Below are 18,942 nucleotides of genomic sequence, written 5' to 3'. Positions count from 1 at the left end.
GCAGCGAGCCCCCCCCCCACCACCACCATCTAACCACCTGCCCTGCCGGCCCTGGGCCACGGTCTCCGAGCGGCCGTGTCACTTCCCTGCCCCGCCAAGCTGAGACTGTTTCTGGCTATTTTGAGGATCGCTATGGCCTTGGAGCTAGGCACTGTGCCGCTTGTGCACGTGTGTGTGTGTGTGTGTCCCTACACAAGTGAGCGCATCTGTGTGCACGTGTGTGTCAGCATGCCTGTGTCAGTATGTGTGCACATGTCTGTCCGTGTGTGTGCGTGTCCACATGTACCCAAGTGCATGTGGCTGTGCTCCGTGGAGATGATGGGCTGGACTATAGACAGCACGTGGTAGATGCACGTGGTGACAGGTATCTGGTGCCGGCTGCTGAGTGGTGGCTGCTCCGGCAGCTGGCCAAAGCCCATGTGGAGGGACAGAGTGAGGCCGGGGCGGGGGCGACCCATCATCCAGGGGTGGCCTTCAGAGCTCCAGCAGAGGCCACCACCTGCCCTAAGGGAGGTAGCCTGGACAGGAGAGGAGGTCAGCCTTGCCCGGTCGTCAGGGCCGGCTGACACGTCCTGGCTCGTTTTGGGGGAGTTGGGAGAGGTGTGGTGATAGCAAGCACCCTTCCGAGCCATGAGGTCAGAGCAGGACCAGCAGGGATGTGTCACCCGCTGGGGACCTGGGTTGGAGCCAGCAGGTTGGGAGGGGTTACTTCCCCAGGAAGAGGGTCGGCTGGGCTCCCTGTGGCAGACTGTGAACTCAGAGGTAGGAACGTCCCAGTTACAAGCAGGAACCACAGCCACGCCCCTCTCCGCAATGCCTGGCTTCCGTTGGTCATTTGCCAAATCGAGTCCCATGGTGGCTTTTATGTGCTGTACGCCCTGTGTCTCTTATGCTCGCTGTGTCTTCATCATGGCTTGCGTGAATAAGTGAAAAGAGGAGGAGGGAGAGGTGGAGAAAGTCAGGTGACAGGAGGTGGGTGAACTCCAAGCTTCATCGGCTTGTGGTATGGACCGAGGGACGTTCTAAGCCTACCGCAGCCGTTAGCTGCTCAGAGCTGGGGACTCACGGAAAGCTGGCTCCAGGACATCTCAGGGCTGCCTGCACCTGCCCGACACCCCCAAGGGCGGCCTAAGGGTGTGTGGTGCGCTGCGGCCAACAGCCTCTCTTCTCCCTGCCCGAAGCCCTCGGCTCCCACAGCGAATGTTGGAGCCGCGCAGGGCCGTGGTGCCGTCCCGCCCCTCCCTGCACAGTGACGGGAACCGAAGCCCCGGGGAATAAGCGACCTGACCTGGCTGCAGTAGTGACGCTGACCAGTGTTTCCTGCGCAGTCCTGCCAGATAACGGGACCGTGGCACCTGGGTTTTTGAGAAGCAATTGTTTGAACTGTGTGAAGAAAGCAAAAGCAAATTCACCCACTTGCTATACCCAGAACCAAACCTTGTCACCTTATCTTTTTGATTTCAAACAGAACTAAAGCTTAAAAAGGAGAAAGAAAAGGAAGGAAGGAAGGAAGGAAGGAAGGAAGGAAGGAAGGAAGGAAGGAAGGAAGGAAGGAAGGAAGGATCGATCCACCCATGTGGGGACTCACCTACTGGGTCGGAGCTTTAATTTTCGCAAGAGCTTTAAGCCAAGAACTGAAGATTCTCTCTCAGCGGGGATTTAACTCCGTGCTAGAAACCTTGATTTACAGTTTTTCTTTTGTGAATCTTTCCAGAATTTCTTTTTTAAAAACAATTTATCTATTTAAAATAAATAAGTAGCCGGCGCCGCGGCTCAGTAGGCTAATCCTCCGCCTTGCGGCGCTGGCACACCGGGTTCTAGTCCTGGTCGGGGCACCGATCCTGTCCTGGTTGCCCCTCTTCCAGGCCAGCTCTCTGCTATGGCCCGGGAGTGCAGTGGAGGATGGCCCAAGTGCTTGGGCCCTGCACCCCATGGGAGACCAGGAGAAGCACCTGGCTCCTGCCATCGGGTCAGCGCGATGTGCTGGCCGCAGCGCACTTACCGCGGCGGCCATTGGAGGATGAACCAATGGCAAAAAGGAAGACCTTTCTGTCTGTCTCTCTCTCTCTCACTGTCCACTCTGTCTGTCAAAAATAAAAAATAAAAAATAAATAAATATAAATAAATAAATAAGTTACAGAGAGAGAAGCAGAGACAGAGAGAGGTCTTCTGTCCGCTGTTTGATTTCCCCAGATGGCCATAATGGCCAGGGATAGACCAGGCTGAAGCCAGGAGTCAGGAGCTTCATCCAAGTCTCCCATGTGGGTGCAGGGGTCCAAGCTCTTGGGCCATCTTCCCCTGCTTTCCCAGGCACCTCAGCAGGGAGCTGGATGGAAAGTGGAGCAGCCAGGACTCGAACCAACACTCATATGGGATTCTGGCATCATAGGCGGCAGCTTTACCTCCGTGCCACATGCTAGCCCCCTTTTCAGAATGTCTTATGCTCTGGGAAGGCAGCAGATGACAATACAAGCGCTTGGACCTCTGCCACTCACGTGGGAGACCCAGATGCAGTCCCAAGCTCCTGGCCCTGGCCTGGCCCAGCCCTGGCTGTTGCAGGCATTTGGGGGATGAACCTGCAGGTAGGTAATTTCTCTGTCTTTCCCTCTCTCTGTAATTCTGCCTTTGAAATAAAAAAGTACAATGTTTAAAAAAAAAAAAAAACACCAGCACTCTTATAGTTAATTTGGGTGGAAATCTCTCTAAAATGCATTTCCCCTGCTTTTTTTGTTTGTTTGTTTGTTTGTTTGTTGTTTTTTGGCAGGCAGAGTTAGACAGTAAAAGAGAGAGACAGAGAGAAAGGTCTTCCTTCCCTTGGCTCACTGTACCAATCTAAAGCCAGGAGCCAGAAGCTAGGTGCTTCTCCTGGTCTCCCATGCGGGTGCAGGGCTCAAGCACTTGGGCCATCCTCCACTGCCCTCCCAGGCCACAGCAGAGAGCTGGCCTGGAAGAGGAGCAACCAGGACAGAATCCAGCACCCCAACCGGGACTAGAATCTGGGGTGCCGGCACCACAGGTGGAGGATTAGCCTAGTGAGACGCGGCATCGGCTTCCCCTGCTTTTGAAGGCAACACATACACAGGTCGATGTAGAGCAAAATCCCAGCACCAGGTCTGGAGTCCTGGTGTTGCCTCTTGGGCTATGGCACCGCAGGCCCCAGGGCATCTGCACAGCGCAGGCCTGGGTTAAGAGCAAACCCAGGACCAGCTTCTGACATCGAACTTAACCTCTCCTTGGTGCCATAACCATGGCACCGGGCATGGCCATGGGATCTTTTGGCGGCATCTGTCGGTGGGCTGTGGGCTTCTGGCACTGGGAAGGAGGCTGGATTCCCCTTGTGACCTGGCTGATAGACCCCCCTCCTACAGTGGTGCCAGCCATCGTCAGCCCTGCCCTCTCCCCTGCCTCCGCCCAGCCTAGGTGGCCAGCGTCTCTCTCACCTGGACTTCAATTCAGCCAAGACCCTGAGGGCTCGTCTGTGAGGCAGTGGATGGACCGTGTGACCCCTGGGTTTCCAGGCCCCTTTGGCTGAGTCTCTGGTCCATGGCTTTGTCTGTGCTCATGGAAGCCACAGCAGGGTAGGGGAAGGGGCTCTGTGAGGTTGTGTGGGCTGGGAAATGCCGTAGTCCGGCCTGGCTGCTGTGAGGCCCCATGGCCCTGGCGTTCCTGTCCTCAGCTCCCAGGCAGGATGTCAACGTGCCTCTGTCCCAGCCCAAGGCTGCAAGCCACGGCACACGACACCCAGGCGCCAGGGGGCACGTGTGTGGTGCTCTGCAGGGAAAGGCTTGCAGGGTGGGGCGAGCAATGCCATGGTGTGCGTGTGTGTGTGCCCTGAGTGTACTTTGCAAGGATGCACACCGGGGCTCGCCTTGCGGGGGCCAGGGTCAGAGGTCGGGGGTGCTTTCTCTGGTCTGGAAGTAGTTTTCAGTGTGACAAAATGCATAGAGCACTTACCCGTTTTAAGTGCACGGCTCAGCAGCTGAGTCACCCTGGGGTGCAGGCGTCAGGAGCAGCCAGCCCCAAGATCGCATCTTGCAAACACTGAGGCTCTGCGCTCTAAGTAGACACCCTCCCCCCGTCCCCCTGCCCTGCAGAACCCCAGGCTACTCCTGTGTGTCCCTGTGCGACTGGCCGCGCTGCGCACCCTGCAGAAGTGGCACCGGCAGCGTCTGTCCCCCCGTGACCGGCCCTTCTCCCTGAGCGGAACGTCCTCCAGGCTCTCCCAGGTGGCAGCCTGGCTCGGAGTGGACATCCCCAAGGAATAGCCCGTTGTAGGTTTCTCCCTCTCCTTGCTGATCCACCCACCAGGGACAGAGTCTGCAACCTTTCGCTCCGGAGTAGAGAATGGATTTATCTCTGAGTTGCTTAACCAAGCATTGATGCCATAGCCAAGCTCTTTGGTCCCGGCCTCTTCAGCTGTGACTCCCTGGTGATTCTCCCACCTGGGACCTGCTGGGACAGGAAGGGGAGGGGCGCCGTGCTCTGCAGGGGTGGGGGTGGCGATCTTCCTGGCCTCATGCTGTGGGTGCTCTGGTCCTGCTTCCCAGGGGGCTTACTTGAAATGCTGAATGGTGCGGAGCCCCCACCAGGAGCTGCGGCCACCCTCAGCCATCAGACGCACGTGAGGAGCAATGAGTGGCAGCCAAGCCCCCTCACACGCAGGTCAAGTTCTGCCTGTACTGGGCTCAGGCCAGTTCGAGTTTCATCGCGAGTTCAGTGAAAAGGTTCTGGGTTCTGGGAGTGGTAAAGGGCTGTGGGCCTCCTAAATGCGCTTTTGAAAGGGGCACAGGTGCAGCCACCGTTGGCTGTAGGGCCACAGGTCCCTTCTGTGTGTTATCATCAAGAGAAAAGAGCCCCCATCCCGCCATCCTCCAGGGCGCTCTGCTGGGTCAGAGGCCAGATCCAGAGCCCGCGGAGGGCAGCTGCCTGGGTGTGCCGCCGAGAGCGTGGGTCATGTGCCCAATCTTGACTTCTGATAAGCGGGCCAGTGCCACCAATGCTGGGCCCAGCACTTCTGCGTACCGCCTGCAGGGTGCGCTCACAGTGCGCTAGCAGGTGTCTCAGTGACACCTGCCAACCAGCAAGCACCCCGCGCAGACCCAAACATCAGCCATGCCCTCCCTGTACCCCACGCAGACCCAAAGACCAGCCGTACCCTCCCTGCACCCTGCGCAGACCCAGAGACCAGCCGTGCCCTCCCTGTATCCCGCGCAGACCCAAAGACCAGCCGTGCCCTCCCTGTACCCCACGCAGACCCAAAGACCAGCCGTGCCCTCCCTGTATCCCGCGCAGACCCAAAGACCAGCCGTGCCCTCCCTGTACCCCACGCAGACCCAAAGACCAGCTGTGCCCTCTCTGGCTGTATCAGCACCGTGCTGGGCTCCGGGTTGTGCTGGCTGTGAAGTGTATGTGGCCAGGGGGATCAGTCTTGGATGCACACGGCGCACTCCCCCTGCCGCGTGCTGGGTGCTTTCACACACAGGCACGTCCTGGGGTGCGTCCTGTCTTGAGCAGCACAGGCACAATGCCTTCCCCCCTCTGCATCTGGGAGCCCTCTTTGCCGTTCCCCGCGCCCTGCTTCCTGCACAGGGACTGGGACTTGTGCAGGGGGAACGAAGACCTTTGGCTTGGCCCCCATGCTCCCTGCAGAAGTCCTGGGGGAATCCGTGAGCACCCAGCTTGTCAGGTGGGAAGGTCAAGACCCAAGTCTTCCTCGCCCGAAAATCTGTCGAGTGAGATGATGAGGATTCACGTCCTGGGGCCACATACTTGAACTTCCTTCACCTCGCTTTTCCTATTTGTGAAATGGGGGTGTAATAGCACACCATGTAATGAAGGGGTTGCCTGCCTCCACCTCACCCCATGGATAAAATTCCTCCCGTTTACCTACATGTGTGATAACAGCTACAAAGACGGGAAAAGCCAACCAAAAGCATCCTGGCCACAGCCCCATCCGCCCAGAAAGCCGCTGTGGCTTTTACAACCGGTCACTTGGGCGCTGCGGAAGTCATCCCCAAGGTCACCTCTCAGCCATCACCTGCAAGGGTGCGCGGGGCGGATGTCTCCAGCTGCCTCCTGGACCTTTTAATTTTCTGCGGAAGGCGATCGATCTCTCAGCCTCCTCCCCGGTCCTGTGCCGCTGGCTGCTCTTTAATTTGCCGGACATTATTGCATTATGTGCTGGCCCGGGGAGATTGCATCCAGTTCTGTAATGAGGCCGCACCACACACTATCCAGACTCCAGCAGCCACGCCTGGGCTTTCTCCAGGGCCAGCACGCCAGCGAGCCTCTGTGACTCTGCAGTGACTTTAGATCCGTGCACCCTCTGGCCTCCCAGATGTCAGTCACCAGGGTGATGAGATGGAGCTGTGCTGACAATGAGCAGGCGCGCTGGAAAGAAGCAGCTGGGCGACCCAGTGAAGGGCGTGAGCTCCAACAGAGGCCCACACTCACTTCCTAAAACCCGAGAGCCCACCAGGCCTTGCTGCACCTTTTCCTTGCAATTCTGGAACATTCTCTAGAGAGGAGCTTGCTCGCAGTCTCTTTGGGGGATTTTGTATCGCAGTTGTCAGTTGTTAGTTATCCAAACTCTGGCGTCCTGAGGCCCAGTATAGGGGTGACAAAGACCAGCTGCAGAGTGGCTGCCTGGCCACTTGGGGGCGCCAGCCTATGGGACAGCACGCCAGGCTCCACCTGCCGCCGGGTCTCTGAACCCTGGAAGAGGAGAGAACCTTGCAAAGGGTGCTGAGGGGCTGTGGGCGTCTTCTGCCCTCACCAGAGCCGACGCCCAGGCTGCTGGAATCCCAGCGGCAGAACCATCTAAGTGCAGGGCTTTGTCTGGAAGACAAGGATGTGGCTCACACACCTCCCACCCCAGCCGCGTTCCGTTTGGCCCGAGCTGCCGCTCGTCGCCCGCCAGGGCTCAAAAGCAGGTGCGGTGGGCACACCCCGGGGTGCTGCAGCTCTGGGGTGGGAGCTTGAGGACGCAGGACCTGAGGTGGCCGGGGCAGGGGACGCGGGGGTCCTCACTCAGCCTGGGCCGCAGGGCCCCTCCCCTGCTTCTGCCTTGTCCCTCCCCTGCAAGGCACCACTCATGGTTTCCAGGGTTGAAATCCAGCCCCTGCTGGAGAGTTGTTGCCATACAACACCTGTAAAGGAGTTAGCATATGTTCACCATAACTAATTCTTAATTATTTCAGAAGGGCACGATCTTCATGTGATGTGTTATATTCTTTAATTTTTTAAAAATATTTATTTATTTGAAAGAGTTAGAGGCAGAGGCAGAGGGAGAGGTCTCCCATCCACTGGTTCACTCCCCAGATGGCTGCAACAGCTGGAGCTGCACTGATCCGAAGCCAGGAGCTTCCTCCAGATCTCTCACATGGGTGCAAGGGCCCAAGCACTTGGGCCATCTTCCATTGCTTTCCCAGGCCACAGCAGAGAGCTGGACCAGCAGAGGAGCAGCCAGGACTAGAACTGGCGCCCCTTTGGGATGCTGGCACTTCAGGCCAGGGCTTTAACCTGCTGCGCCACAGTGCCAGCCCCATGTGTTATATTCTAATACAACAGAGACCGCTTGCAAAATACTTGCGCTGTCAGATTAAAGCAGTGTTTGCACATGGTGCCCGTGTTGTCAGAACGAAACTGATACATTTTGCTCATGGTAAGGACAACTTCTAGCAGAAATCACAAAATATTTAGAGTCAAATCATAGATGTGGCTAACATGACGCACAGCTGAGATGTTGAAGTCTTAAATACATATTCAGGAACATTAATAAGTGACCTATGAGCGTCCATCCCAAGAAACTGTGAGACACTAAGCCCAAATATGTCAGAAACACAGAACAATATGGATGAGGACTGGAAGCTCAAGCTGACTTGCCCCAAATGGTGGAGTTAGAAATGTGCCAGGGGATTCCAATCCAACCCCATCAAGGTGGCCTGGACCAATGCCATCTCACTAGTCCAAGTGATCAGTTTCAGTTCACAGTTGATCACACTAATAGGTCTAAGAGTCAAAGAGATCACATAAACAAGACTAGTGTCTGAAAATACCAATAGAATAAAACAGGGAGAGAACGATCCAACATGGGAAGCGGGAGACACAGCAGACTCATAGAATGGCAGATGTCCTAAATAGCACTCTGGCCTCAGAATCAGCCCTTAAGGCATTCGGATCTGGCTGAAGAGCCCATGAGAGTATTTTAGACATGGAAAGCCAAGACACTGCCAAAAAAAAATAATAAAAGACCTAAATGAAAGATCTCTGCGAGTGAGATCCCAGTGGAAAGGAGGAGGAGGTACCTTTCTCTGAAGGGAGGAGAGGACTTCCACTTTGACTAGGCCTTGTCTAAGTAAGATCAGAGTTGGCAAACACAAAAGGCTTCCATAGCCTTGGCAGCTCATGACAAGAGCCTCGGGTGATTACTGATGCCATAAACAAGAGTGTCAGTTTGTTAAGTCAACAACAGGAGTCACTGTGCACTTACTCCTCATGTAGGATCTCTGTCCTTAATGTGTTGTACAATGTGAATTAATGCTATGACTAGTACTCAAACAGTACACTTTGTGTTTCTGTGTGGGTGCAAACTGTTGAAATCTTTCCTTAATATATACTAAATTGATCTGTATATAAAGATAATTGAAAATGAAAAACAAAAAAAAAATAGAGGCTGGTAAAATAAGCATTAACTTTATTATCAAAAATACAGCAATACGTATACTATATATACCTGGGATTATGTGCACTGTTCCTGTATGGATAGAAACTTGGGCTTCCTCGGGGCTGCTCCCACGGCTGCCCTGCCTGTCCACGCGGCTGCGCCCCAGGGCAGCTTCAAGTCCTGTAGCAGCTCCCCAGGTCTCCCAGGGCGGGCCAAGCGTCCGGTCACACCGCTGAATGTGCCACCTCGTCCAGGGGACATGCCCAGCTCTGCCCGTAAAATACAGCCACAGGAAACAGCAAGACGGCCTTTGTTCAGATAGGTGAGGGGGAGGCGGCCGTCCTAGGCTTCCTGAGGGATGTGATTTTGAAATACAAAGTTACCCTGTGTCTCAGCGCGTGTGGTGCTGTGAGGAGCCTGACCCTGGGCGCTTTACAAACAACAGAAATCCCTTGCTCCCGGTTCAGAGAGCCCCAGCAAGGCCCCAGCAGGTGCAGTGTCTGGGAGGCTTTGTTCCTATGAGACGGCTCTTTTGCTTAAAGTGTGCATTTTCCATGAACACTTTGAAGACCCCTGTGTGCGTGCATTTCTTTTTCTTTTTCTTTCTTTTTTTTTTTGGCAGCAAAATCAGCGTAACTTTTAATTCAAGTGTTCCCATGAACTTTCCCAAGTACCCTCTTGTGTCCCCTCCCGTGGCAGAGGGGGGCAAGGCACCCCCTTCAACTTTCACGGAGACACTAAACCCCTTCGTGAGGGGGCGCCCTCGTGTCAGCAACCTCCTACAGACCCTGCCTCTTCATAGCGTCCCGTGTTCCAACGTGTGCCTGGCGGAAGGAGCGGTGGACGCCGTCACGCCGGCCACAGCCCCACGGATGCTGCCTGAGAGCTGCAGGCTGCGTTTGAAGCATCCTTAGCCTTGGCAGTGTCAGGTGGCGACAGTGGCTTCCACCCAGCGTCAGGACTTCCTGGAGGCTGGGTAACAAAGCCACATGGTGATAACTGGAACAGTTGTATTGGCACGCGGCCACGTCCGCTCCCCTGTGTGTCCACTCTCGTGCATGATGGGCTGCAAGGCAGAGTGGGGAAGCCACCACAGAGACTCCCGTGCCCACAAAGTCCAAAATACTATTAGGACTTTTACAGGAAACCAAAAAACGCTAAACCCTTTCTCCAGATGCGCCTCGTTCTCTGATTTAGCAATGCCACCATCGGTGCCCACGACAGAACTGACTGACTGACAGCAAAACACGGATGGAGGTTTCCTCTCCTCCTCGGGCCCCTTGCATGAGTGCCGCTCACGAAAAGAGCAGATTCTGTTGCTAAGGAAACCTGAAATCCACATGGCGGAGAGGTGGTGCTCGGGAGGAAGCCTGGGCGGGAGAGCCTCCGCCCTCCCACCAAGAGGATGGTTCCGGTTTGCTCGTGATGGGAGGCAAGGTTAAAATTTAAAACATCCAATTAGTGTTTGCATCTTGTGGTGAAAGACATACAGCACTTGAGGACTTCTTATTTAGACAAGCTTCAGAAACCCGTGGCTGTTTGAAAGGCAGTCACTGGTTCCTGTCTGTCACTTTATTTTTAAGCCTTGAGTTTTACCCTTGAAAAAAAAAAAAAAAAGAATTGGAAGCATCCCCAGGCCCTGAGTCCCAGCCCCGCTGAGCCCTCCTGAGCCCATGGGTGTGGACGGGCGCCACCTGCCCCGGAGCCCACAGAGGGGAGGCACTCACGGTCGCTTTGTGTCTTGGCAGGATATTCCCCGAGTCCCTCCGGTGGCTGATGGCCACGCAGCAGTTTGAGGCTGCAAAGAAGCTGATCCTGCACTTCACCCAGAAGAACTGCATGAGCCCGGAGAGCGACATCAAGGGCGTGATGCCCGGTGAGTGCAGCGTGGGGGCGGGGCGGTCCCTGGAGCCTGACCCAGAGGTGTCAGAGCGGGAGGTTTCCCTGTGAACTCTTGGTCTTTCTACGGGCAGTGGTCGCAGCTGAAGTCTAGGAGTCGGAATGAGTTGGCATTGTCTCCAGTTTCCAAGTGTTGGCTTTGTTCAAGGCCAACACCCTGTCCAAATCCAGGAGCAAGGCCTGAGTCTCACGGACACCTGCTCTCCACGGATGGGTTTGGCTGTGCACCTGCCTGGCCTGCCTACCTGCCAGGTTGAAAGGCCTCGGGGTGCGAGCTGCAGGTGCAGGTGGCTGTCACCACCCATGTGTTCCCAAGCGTGACCCACATCCCGGCATTGTCTACTTGTGGCCATGCCCTATTCGTAGAGCAACTGAAAACTGGAAGAACAAACGGCGTGGTGGTTTCGGGCCCCCGCAGTTCCTGAGTCTCGGGGGCATTGCACAAGCGAAGGCAGGGCTGTTCAGCTGGGGATGCACAGGTCTCACCAGGAGTGGCTGATGCCCAAGGGCTCCTCCCTAGACCAGAGAGTCTGAGATTTGGGATGAGCCCTGAGAACATGCATTTAAAAAAATGTATTTATTTGCAAGGCAGAATGACAGAGGGAGACACAAAGATATCGTCCATCCACTGAGTCACTCCCCAAATGGCCACAGTGGCTGGGGCTGGGCCAGGCTGAAGCCTGGCGTGTGGAACTCCACTCTGTCTCCCACATGGGTGCAGGGGCCCAAGGGCTTGGGCCATCTGCTGCTGCTCTCCCCGGCGCGTTAGCAGGGAGCAGCTGGGACTCGAACTGGCACCCACATGGAATCAGCTGTTCCATACCGCCAGCCCCAGAACATGCATTTGTAATAAGTCCAGAAGAGACACAGCGGCCGCTCGGCCACCCCAATCCCTGACCTGAAGACTTGGCAGAGACCATTGTTATACAATTCGCTGAGAAAGGGACCCGTGAGCCCTTGTCCCAGAGAGCGTGCCCACCCCCCAGCCCACCCCTCCCCCTCCGTGATGGGAAAGTCTTGCCATGAGGATCCATCCATCCTTCAGGCAGCAGATACTGACCAACCAGCAGACAGGTCAAAGGTCAGGCCTCGCTCTCGTGGTGCGAGCAGGGGACGGGGTGCGAGCGGCAGGCTGGGAACAGTTGGGTGTGCCCTGTGCCTGGAGCAGCGAGCTGGCCAGGCAGCGGTTGTGGGGAGCGGGCACCATCAGAATGGCTGGGGGAGCTGGGACCTGGGCCTGGCCTGAGGACGTGCCCTGTGGGTGAAGCCACACCTGGAGCGCCTGGAGCAGGGGGCCCGGACTGCCTCTCGGACCCTGAGTGAGGCGACCTGGGCTGCCCCAGCTGCTGCAATGGGGGACAGCCGGGCTGGCCTAGCACCACCTGCAGCCTGGCGCGGGCTCTGCCCTGCACGTCAGCCCAGGCAGAAGGGCTCAGGGGAACCCCAACATCCTCGCCTGCCTGGAGCGGAAGAAGGTAGCAGCCAGGTCTCTTACCAAAGGGCATGGGGCGTTTGCAGACGGCGTGTGTGGTCCCTTCTTCTGCAAGGACAGTAAACAGGGCCCCACACGGTGCTCAGAGGTCAGTCACCTTCCCGAGTGACGTGCACAACCTGTCCTAAGAGCTCCGATGGTGACCATGTGTCTTCATTACAGTGCCGTGGGCCAGGGCCTTCGAGTGCTTGCCGTGTGCAGAGGGCCGGTGCAGGGTGGGGCGCTGAGCTGAGACCTGGATGCACAAAACCCGACAGACATGAGAGAGGGAGGAGGCGCGGGGCCGGGATGCCGGGGAAGGGGTCACCGATTCAGCGGCCTCCTCGGGGCCACCTTTGCTCCTTGTGGGCATTCAGAGAGCTTGTCCAGCTCCCCAGGGCCCCGTCATTAACAGGTGACTCTCTGAAGTCTCAGGGCGCCATTTGTTTCCGGCCTCTCCCTAATTAAATCATCACTCTGCTTCTTGCCCGTTAAAATAGTGTCTGGGAGAGAGAGAGAGAAAAAAAAAAGAGAGAGCTTGTTTTCTCAGTCCTCATTACACTGATTCATTGCCTTGCTATTTTTGGCAACTGGTATTAAATCTTTTTTTTTTTTTTTTGGCCCATGTCTTTGCACATGAGTTTTGCTGGTGTGTATTTCTATGCCAGTGTCCCAGGCCTAAGGCCGGGTGAGAGGTGGCTGGGATGTGTGCTTCAGCAAAGAGAGCAGGCATCAGGGCTGCTCCACGGGGTGCTCGCTGCACCTGTGCCTATAACCCTCCCCCTGCCAGGTGCGTGACAGACAGCTGGCAGCTGACAGAACCGCCTGGCGCTCCAGAGGCACCGCTCCCAGGCTTGCCTTGAGCCTGAACTCCTCTTCCCATGCCTCAGCCAGAGCCCTGCCGGCACCAGTGTCTGTCTGTCTCTCTTTAAAGATTTATTTTTGTTTTGTTTTTTTTTTTTTAAAGGCAGAGTTACAGGGAGACACAGAGACAAAGGGAGATCTTCCATCTGCTGGTTCACTCCCCAGATGGCCACAAGGGCCAGGGCTGGGCCAGGTCGAAGTCAGGAGCCAGGGTGGGTGCAGGGGCCCAAGGACGTGGGCCATCCACTGCTTTCCCAGGCACATGAGCAGGGAGCTGGATCGGAAGCGGAGCGGCCCATAGAGGATGCCGGCGCTGCAGGCAGTGTCTTAACCCCCTGTACCACGGCACCGCCCGGCACCTGATCTTGTGCTCTGCCCACTCCTTGGCCCTCAGCTGTATATCTGCTCTGCCCCTCCCCCTGTGTCCCGTCTCCTCTGCAGCCAGACCAGACGGGCACTGATCGCATCAGTGCCTCCCGGGACCTCCAGAACAGGCCCAGCCCCTCCGCACTGCCTTGGAGACCCCGTCTGATCTCTGCCTTACCTCCCCCACCCAGACACCCAGCCCTGCCATGGTCTACAGAACCTCTACCTCAGGGCAGGGCCTTCCACATTCAAGGCCTGGCCTCTGCCCGCTTGGCCCGAGTCGGCTCTCCAGTTAGATGTGGTCCTGCCCACATCCCCGCCTCCCGGCTGCAACCCCAGGCTGGGTGGCTCCCTGCTGGTGCCCGTCGCCCTGCAGAGCTGCGAGCTTGGCCGCCGTATGTGTGGGGTGGAGGGGCCGCGTGTGCCCCTGACATTGCTGTCCTAACCCTGGATGTGCCCGAGCAAAGCCCGGCTTTCCAAAACATTCCATCCCCCTTTCTCTCTGCGCGCCATCTTTGTTTTCATCTTTGAGCGTCTCTGTTCTCAGTGGCGTGCACAGCTGACTTACTTTAGATGCTTGGATGTGTGCCCAAGTGTCATTCTCACAGCATCCGTCTGACAGCCTTACGGTCACGTGACATGGCCAAGTACTGACAGCTCCCCTCCCAGGGTCACAGCTCGCACACTTTTGCACATTGATAGCAACAGTAGAAGCCCGGCTGGTTCCAGATGTGAACACGTGGTTTGCAGCCCACTCCTATACCAAGAGAAGCTCACATTAGAGAAGTGCTCAGCCCCTCGCTTTTTTCTTTGAGAGCTAGAGAGAGAGGAGGTGTGTGCTCCAGTCTACTAGTTTGCTCCCCAAATACCCACAACAGCCAGGGAGAGGCCGAAGCTGGAGCCAGGAGCCAGGAACACAGTCCAGGTCTGGACCCAATTACTTAAGCACCATCACCGCCTCCCGAGATCTGCATTAGCAGGAAACTGGAATTAGGAGCCGGAGCCAGGAGTCAAACCAGGCACTCACGTGTGCAATGCAGGCATCTTAGCCACCAGGCTGAGCGTGCACTCCCAACCCCTAGTAACAGTAAGGCTAGCAGAGAGCCCTGGGGGAGTGAGACGTGTGATGGGAGCAGATACCACGTTCCGTACACTTAATCCACATCAAAGTGTTGGGGAACAATGTCCCCATTCCCAGGGCTCCCCCGTGGGAGCATCACGCTGTTAATGCAAAGACAGCCCCTGGGGAGAGAGGGCAAGGGGGCTGCCCTTCCTACCACGGAGAGGAAGCGTGTGCAGTGGGCAGGTGTCCTGGGTCCTCACCCTCCAGCTGTCCACTCACAGGCCCTGGCAGGGAGGGGGTCCCCGACCTTAGCAGCCACCAAGCCAGGGTGTACCCTCTGCTCCCTGTCTTGTCGGTCTGTCCAGAGCTGGAGGTAACAGCAGCGTCTGCGGACCAGGCCCCCTCAGCCTTCCCAGCGCGAGGTAACTCACCAGGGAGACAGCAGACTCGGCCCCCGCAGGCCAGCCTGGGCCCTGGCTCCTCACAGTCGCTGCTCCTCGTGTCCATGGCATCCGCTGGGGGGAGCCACGTGCACTGTGCCAAGATGGCAGAGACCAGCCTGGCTGGGTGCTGACAAAATATGGCTGGAGGGGCAGGTGCATGGATGGCAGTCATGGCCCTGCACCTGTGTCGGAGAGCCTGGTTCGTGCCCCAGCAACTCCACGTCTGATCCAGCTTCCTATGGATAACGCACGCCCTGGAGGCAGCGGATGGTGGCGCAGGTATCTGAGAACCGGCCCCTCCTGTGGGAGACCGGGATTGAATGCCTGTCTTGTCCTGGCTTTCAGCTCACTAACGGGTGCTCTCCAACCGCCCCCTCACACGTCAGCACTGTCCAGCCAGTCCGTCCCCCCGCCCAAGCTGACTCGGACTCCCTGGGCCTCCCACGCCTGGGCACCTGCACTGCCTTCTCCCCCCGCCGTCCTCGGGAGCATGGTGTGCCGCTCGCAGCTGGCTCTCCAGATGTGGAGAGGCTGTGCCCTGCCCCCGGGGGTCTGCAAGGCCGCCCTTCCCTCCCGGGTTGGTGGCGAGAAACCAGGACATAGGGATACCGTGCTCGGTGTGGCAGGACGTCTGGTCACTGCAGCAGCACTTTGTCTCATGAACCGGAGGAGAAGCTGGGCTCCGAGCAAGGATGCCACGCCCCTCCCAGCGTGGGAGCCTTTCCAAGACCCCAGGAGAGGCCTGGAACCGTGGGTGGTCCCGGACCCCATACATACTCGATTTTTTCCTACACATCCATGTTTATGATAAAGTTCATCAATTAAGTACCATTAAGAGATTAGCTATCGTAACTAGGCATACAATACTTATCAGAGCAGTGTACGGTATTAGAAGTTATTTAAAATGTGAACTGTTTATTTCTGGACTTTTCCATCTGTTTTGGACTGTGGTTGACCATAGGTAACTGAAAGTAAAGCTGGGGATCTGGGGACTCGGGGGTGCGTTCTTGTGGACGTCACAAGTCCAGCGAGGCTGCTCAGACCCCGGGTCTGGACCACACAGGCATCAGGGAGTTGAACGTCAAGACTGAGCGGGCGCCATTGGATCGGGGTCTGGAACATTGGCTGGGGAGGGACCAGGCTGTCTGTGGAAGTCCCTGGGGCTCCATCTGCTTTCCCTGGCTGCTGGGGTCTCGGCAGGACAGCCAAGGCTTCTCGTGACTCGGGGCTGGTGGTAACAGAGACCCAGACAAGGCATCCATAGCCCTGGGAAAGTCCATCTCGCTCCACTTAGAACAGTGTGGTCACGCCCGTAGACGGCAGTGCATCCGACAGACCGGGCACCAGGGTTAAACTGTCATTTAAAGGAAGAAAAACAACTCAGGTCATAATGCGGTTGTGCCAGTTTCTTTAACATAGGGTGTCATATGCAACAATGTATCAGCAGTTAGGTTTGGGCACATTAAAAAAAAAAAAACTTAGACTTCTGCCAATGCACATTTCAGGAGACCTCCCTGCAGAGAAGGTGTGGCCGTTATAGTCAATTTCTGATTAGTTTTGTCGCAGCAAACATACTCAGATCATTGGGTCTAAGATTATCTGTGAAACATCGCATTTCCAAGCTCACGGGCCACAGGCGGTGTTTTGGTCAACAAAGGACAACATATACACAGTGGTCCCACGACACTATAAAGGAGCTTTTTTTCTTTAAAAGATTTATTTATTTATTTGAAAGGCAGAGTTACAGAGAGAAAAGGAGAGAGAGAGAGAGAGAGAGAGAGAGAGAAAGAAAGAAAAAGAAAGAAAGAAAGAAAGAAAGAAAGAAAGAAAGAAAGAAAGAAAGAAAGAAAGAAAGAAAGAAAGAAAGAAAGAAATCTTCCATCCTCGGTTCAATCCTCAAATGACCACAACAGCCAGAGCTGGGCCGAGCCAGAGCCAGGAGCCTGGAACTCCATCCAGGTCTCCCACATGGATGCAGGGACCCAAGGACGTGGGTCATCTTCTGCTGCTTTCCCAGGAGCATTAGCAGGGAGCTGGATTGGATGCAAATCCAGGGAGCAGCCTGGATGCGAATCAGCACTCATAGGGGACTCTGGCATCACAGGCAGCGGCTTAGCCCGCTGCACCATGACACTGGCCTCTAATGGAGCTTTGCAGTTTCTACCCCTCAGTGACGTCATAGCCATTGTGATGTCATAGAGCAACACGCGTGTTGTGGTGGTGCTGGTGGAACAGACCTGCAGGGCACAGCAGAGAGGAGTTTGGACAGTGCCTGACTCCTGATGCTTACAAGAAGTTCCTGTGCTACTGGCTTGTGTGTTTCCTGCGCCGTGTTTTTTGCCATTAATTTAGCGTGCGCTCCTTCTACTTACAAAGCAAGTCCACTGTGGACAGGCTGGAAGCACCCTCATCCCCTTGTGGTCACCGAGTCTCTCGGGTGCATCCTGGTGTGCGTGCACGCTGTGTGATGTCACACACACGGATGCCCAAGTCCTCACGGCGGTGCTTAGCTTTTCAACCGTAACTCAGATCAGAGGGGAAATGAAGGTGAGGAGACCCCAGGAGCTGAGAGGGTCTGCGGACGGACAGCTGCGGTGCCAGCCACACTGCTGTGCACAGGACAAGAGGGGAGAAAGTTCTGGAAGCCCAGCTGGCTCGGTGCCCAAGCCTTCTCCTCCTCCCTTCTGGACTGGCGACAGGGAGTCTCCCAAATTTGTTTAAATAACAGATTCCTAAGCGCCCCCCCACCCCATGGTTAAACACCGTCTTTGTCCTTCAGGCTGCAATGAATGGGGTTTGTGAGGCTGGAGGCAGAAGGGGAGAGCTGGGCTTGGAGCAGCCCCGGGGGGGTGGGGGGGTGCCGCACACGTGCCGGGGGACAGGTGGGGCCCTGCTGAGGCTGTCAGAGTCGTTCCCAGGCGTCCAGCAGGTGCCCTCTGCATCTCTGAGACGGAACCACAGACACTCTTCTGCCAGGTGGTGCTGTGTCCACAGAGCCGCTGGCGTCCCCCCGTACGCTGTACATCTCTAGAGGCCTGGAAACACCCAGCGCACTGGAAGCGCTGTATAAACGTCGTCACCCTGTGCTCCGGGAAGAGTGACCGGGGAGGGAGGTCGAGACCTGTCCAGCACAGGGCGAGCCTCTGTTATTCCAGGCCCCTTCTGCCCCCAGTTGGTCGCTCGGTGGCTGTGGGACCTGTGGCTACGGGAGGGCTGCCTGGCTGCCTCTGGAGACGGGCAGAGACCTCCCCGCCCCTTCCTTTGTCCTAAGTAAACTGTTTATTTCGGGGTTATTTAAGTTTCTGTGGAAGCTGCTGAGAGCACAGAACTCTTGCATGCCTCCTGCCCTCCACTTTACTCCCCCCACTGCTGATGTCCGATTTTACCACCACACACTCGTCAAACTCGCACGGGTCCCCTGCTCATCCATGCACTGTTTGTTTCTGGAGTTTCCCAGAATTTTCTGGAATTGTCTATGTTTGAACTGTGGCTGACCCCGTCCCGGCTCGCACAGGCGGGCTGAGCAGTCTTGGGGAGCCCTGCCCCCAGCTGGGGTGTGCGGTCTCCACTGGCTTTCCCAGTTCCCACACAGACCCCCGGCTCCGGAGCAGGGAGGGGACCGGACGGCCGAGGGGGCAGCGCTGCCGCTCACGTGCCATGGACGCAAAGCTCCTAGGGGCTGAGGCGCCGTCTCGTTGGGTTGCCACACCAGCACTGGGACGTCAGCCTGGTCAGCGTGACCCCACTGCTGAGAATGGGGTCACAGCTACCCTGACCTCGCGGGGCTCCCGGTCTCATAACTGCATCGCTGCCCACGTCCCTTTGAGCCAAAAGCTGGTCCATCTTGCTCAGCTCCCAAACAGCTGACGGTTAACTAAAGCACACGTGGGGGGCTTCACAAGGTGGGGCACTGTGGTGCAGAGGGGTAAACCGCTGCCTGCATCCCCCGTGAGCGCCACGCGAGTCCTGGTTGTTCTGTTCCCAATCCCACTCCCTGTTACTGTGCCTGGAAAAGCAGCAGATGACGACCTAGTGCTTGCATCCTTGCCACCATGTGGGGGACCCAGGGAGTTCCTGGCTCCTGGTTCCAGCCTGGCCCAGCCCTGGCCATTGCAGCCATTTGGGGAGTGAACCAGCAGATGGAAAATCTCTCTCTCTCTCTCTCTCTCTC

The 18,942-nt window shown here is 56.6% G+C and overlaps 1 protein-coding gene across 1 annotated transcript in view; it reads left to right on the top strand.

Annotated features, from left to right (window-relative positions):
• The window catches only part of SLC22A23 (solute carrier family 22 member 23), a 170,289-nt gene that overhangs the window by 136,840 nt on the left and 14,507 nt on the right, over window positions 1–18,942 (top strand). Inside the window, exon 5 of the mRNA XM_062184039.1 lies at window positions 10,414–10,541. Coding sequence (XP_062040023.1) covers window positions 10,414–10,541 — 128 coding nt within the window. The remainder of the gene's footprint in view (window positions 1–10,413; window positions 10,542–18,942) is intronic.

The sequence above is a fragment of the Lepus europaeus genome, chromosome 3 (assembly GCF_033115175.1).
Source record: "Lepus europaeus isolate LE1 chromosome 3, mLepTim1.pri, whole genome shotgun sequence".
Lineage (NCBI taxonomy): Eukaryota > Metazoa > Chordata > Mammalia > Lagomorpha > Leporidae > Lepus > Lepus europaeus.
The sequence above is the reverse complement of the archived record's forward strand: the minus strand, read 5'-3'. Positions and strand labels throughout refer to the sequence as shown.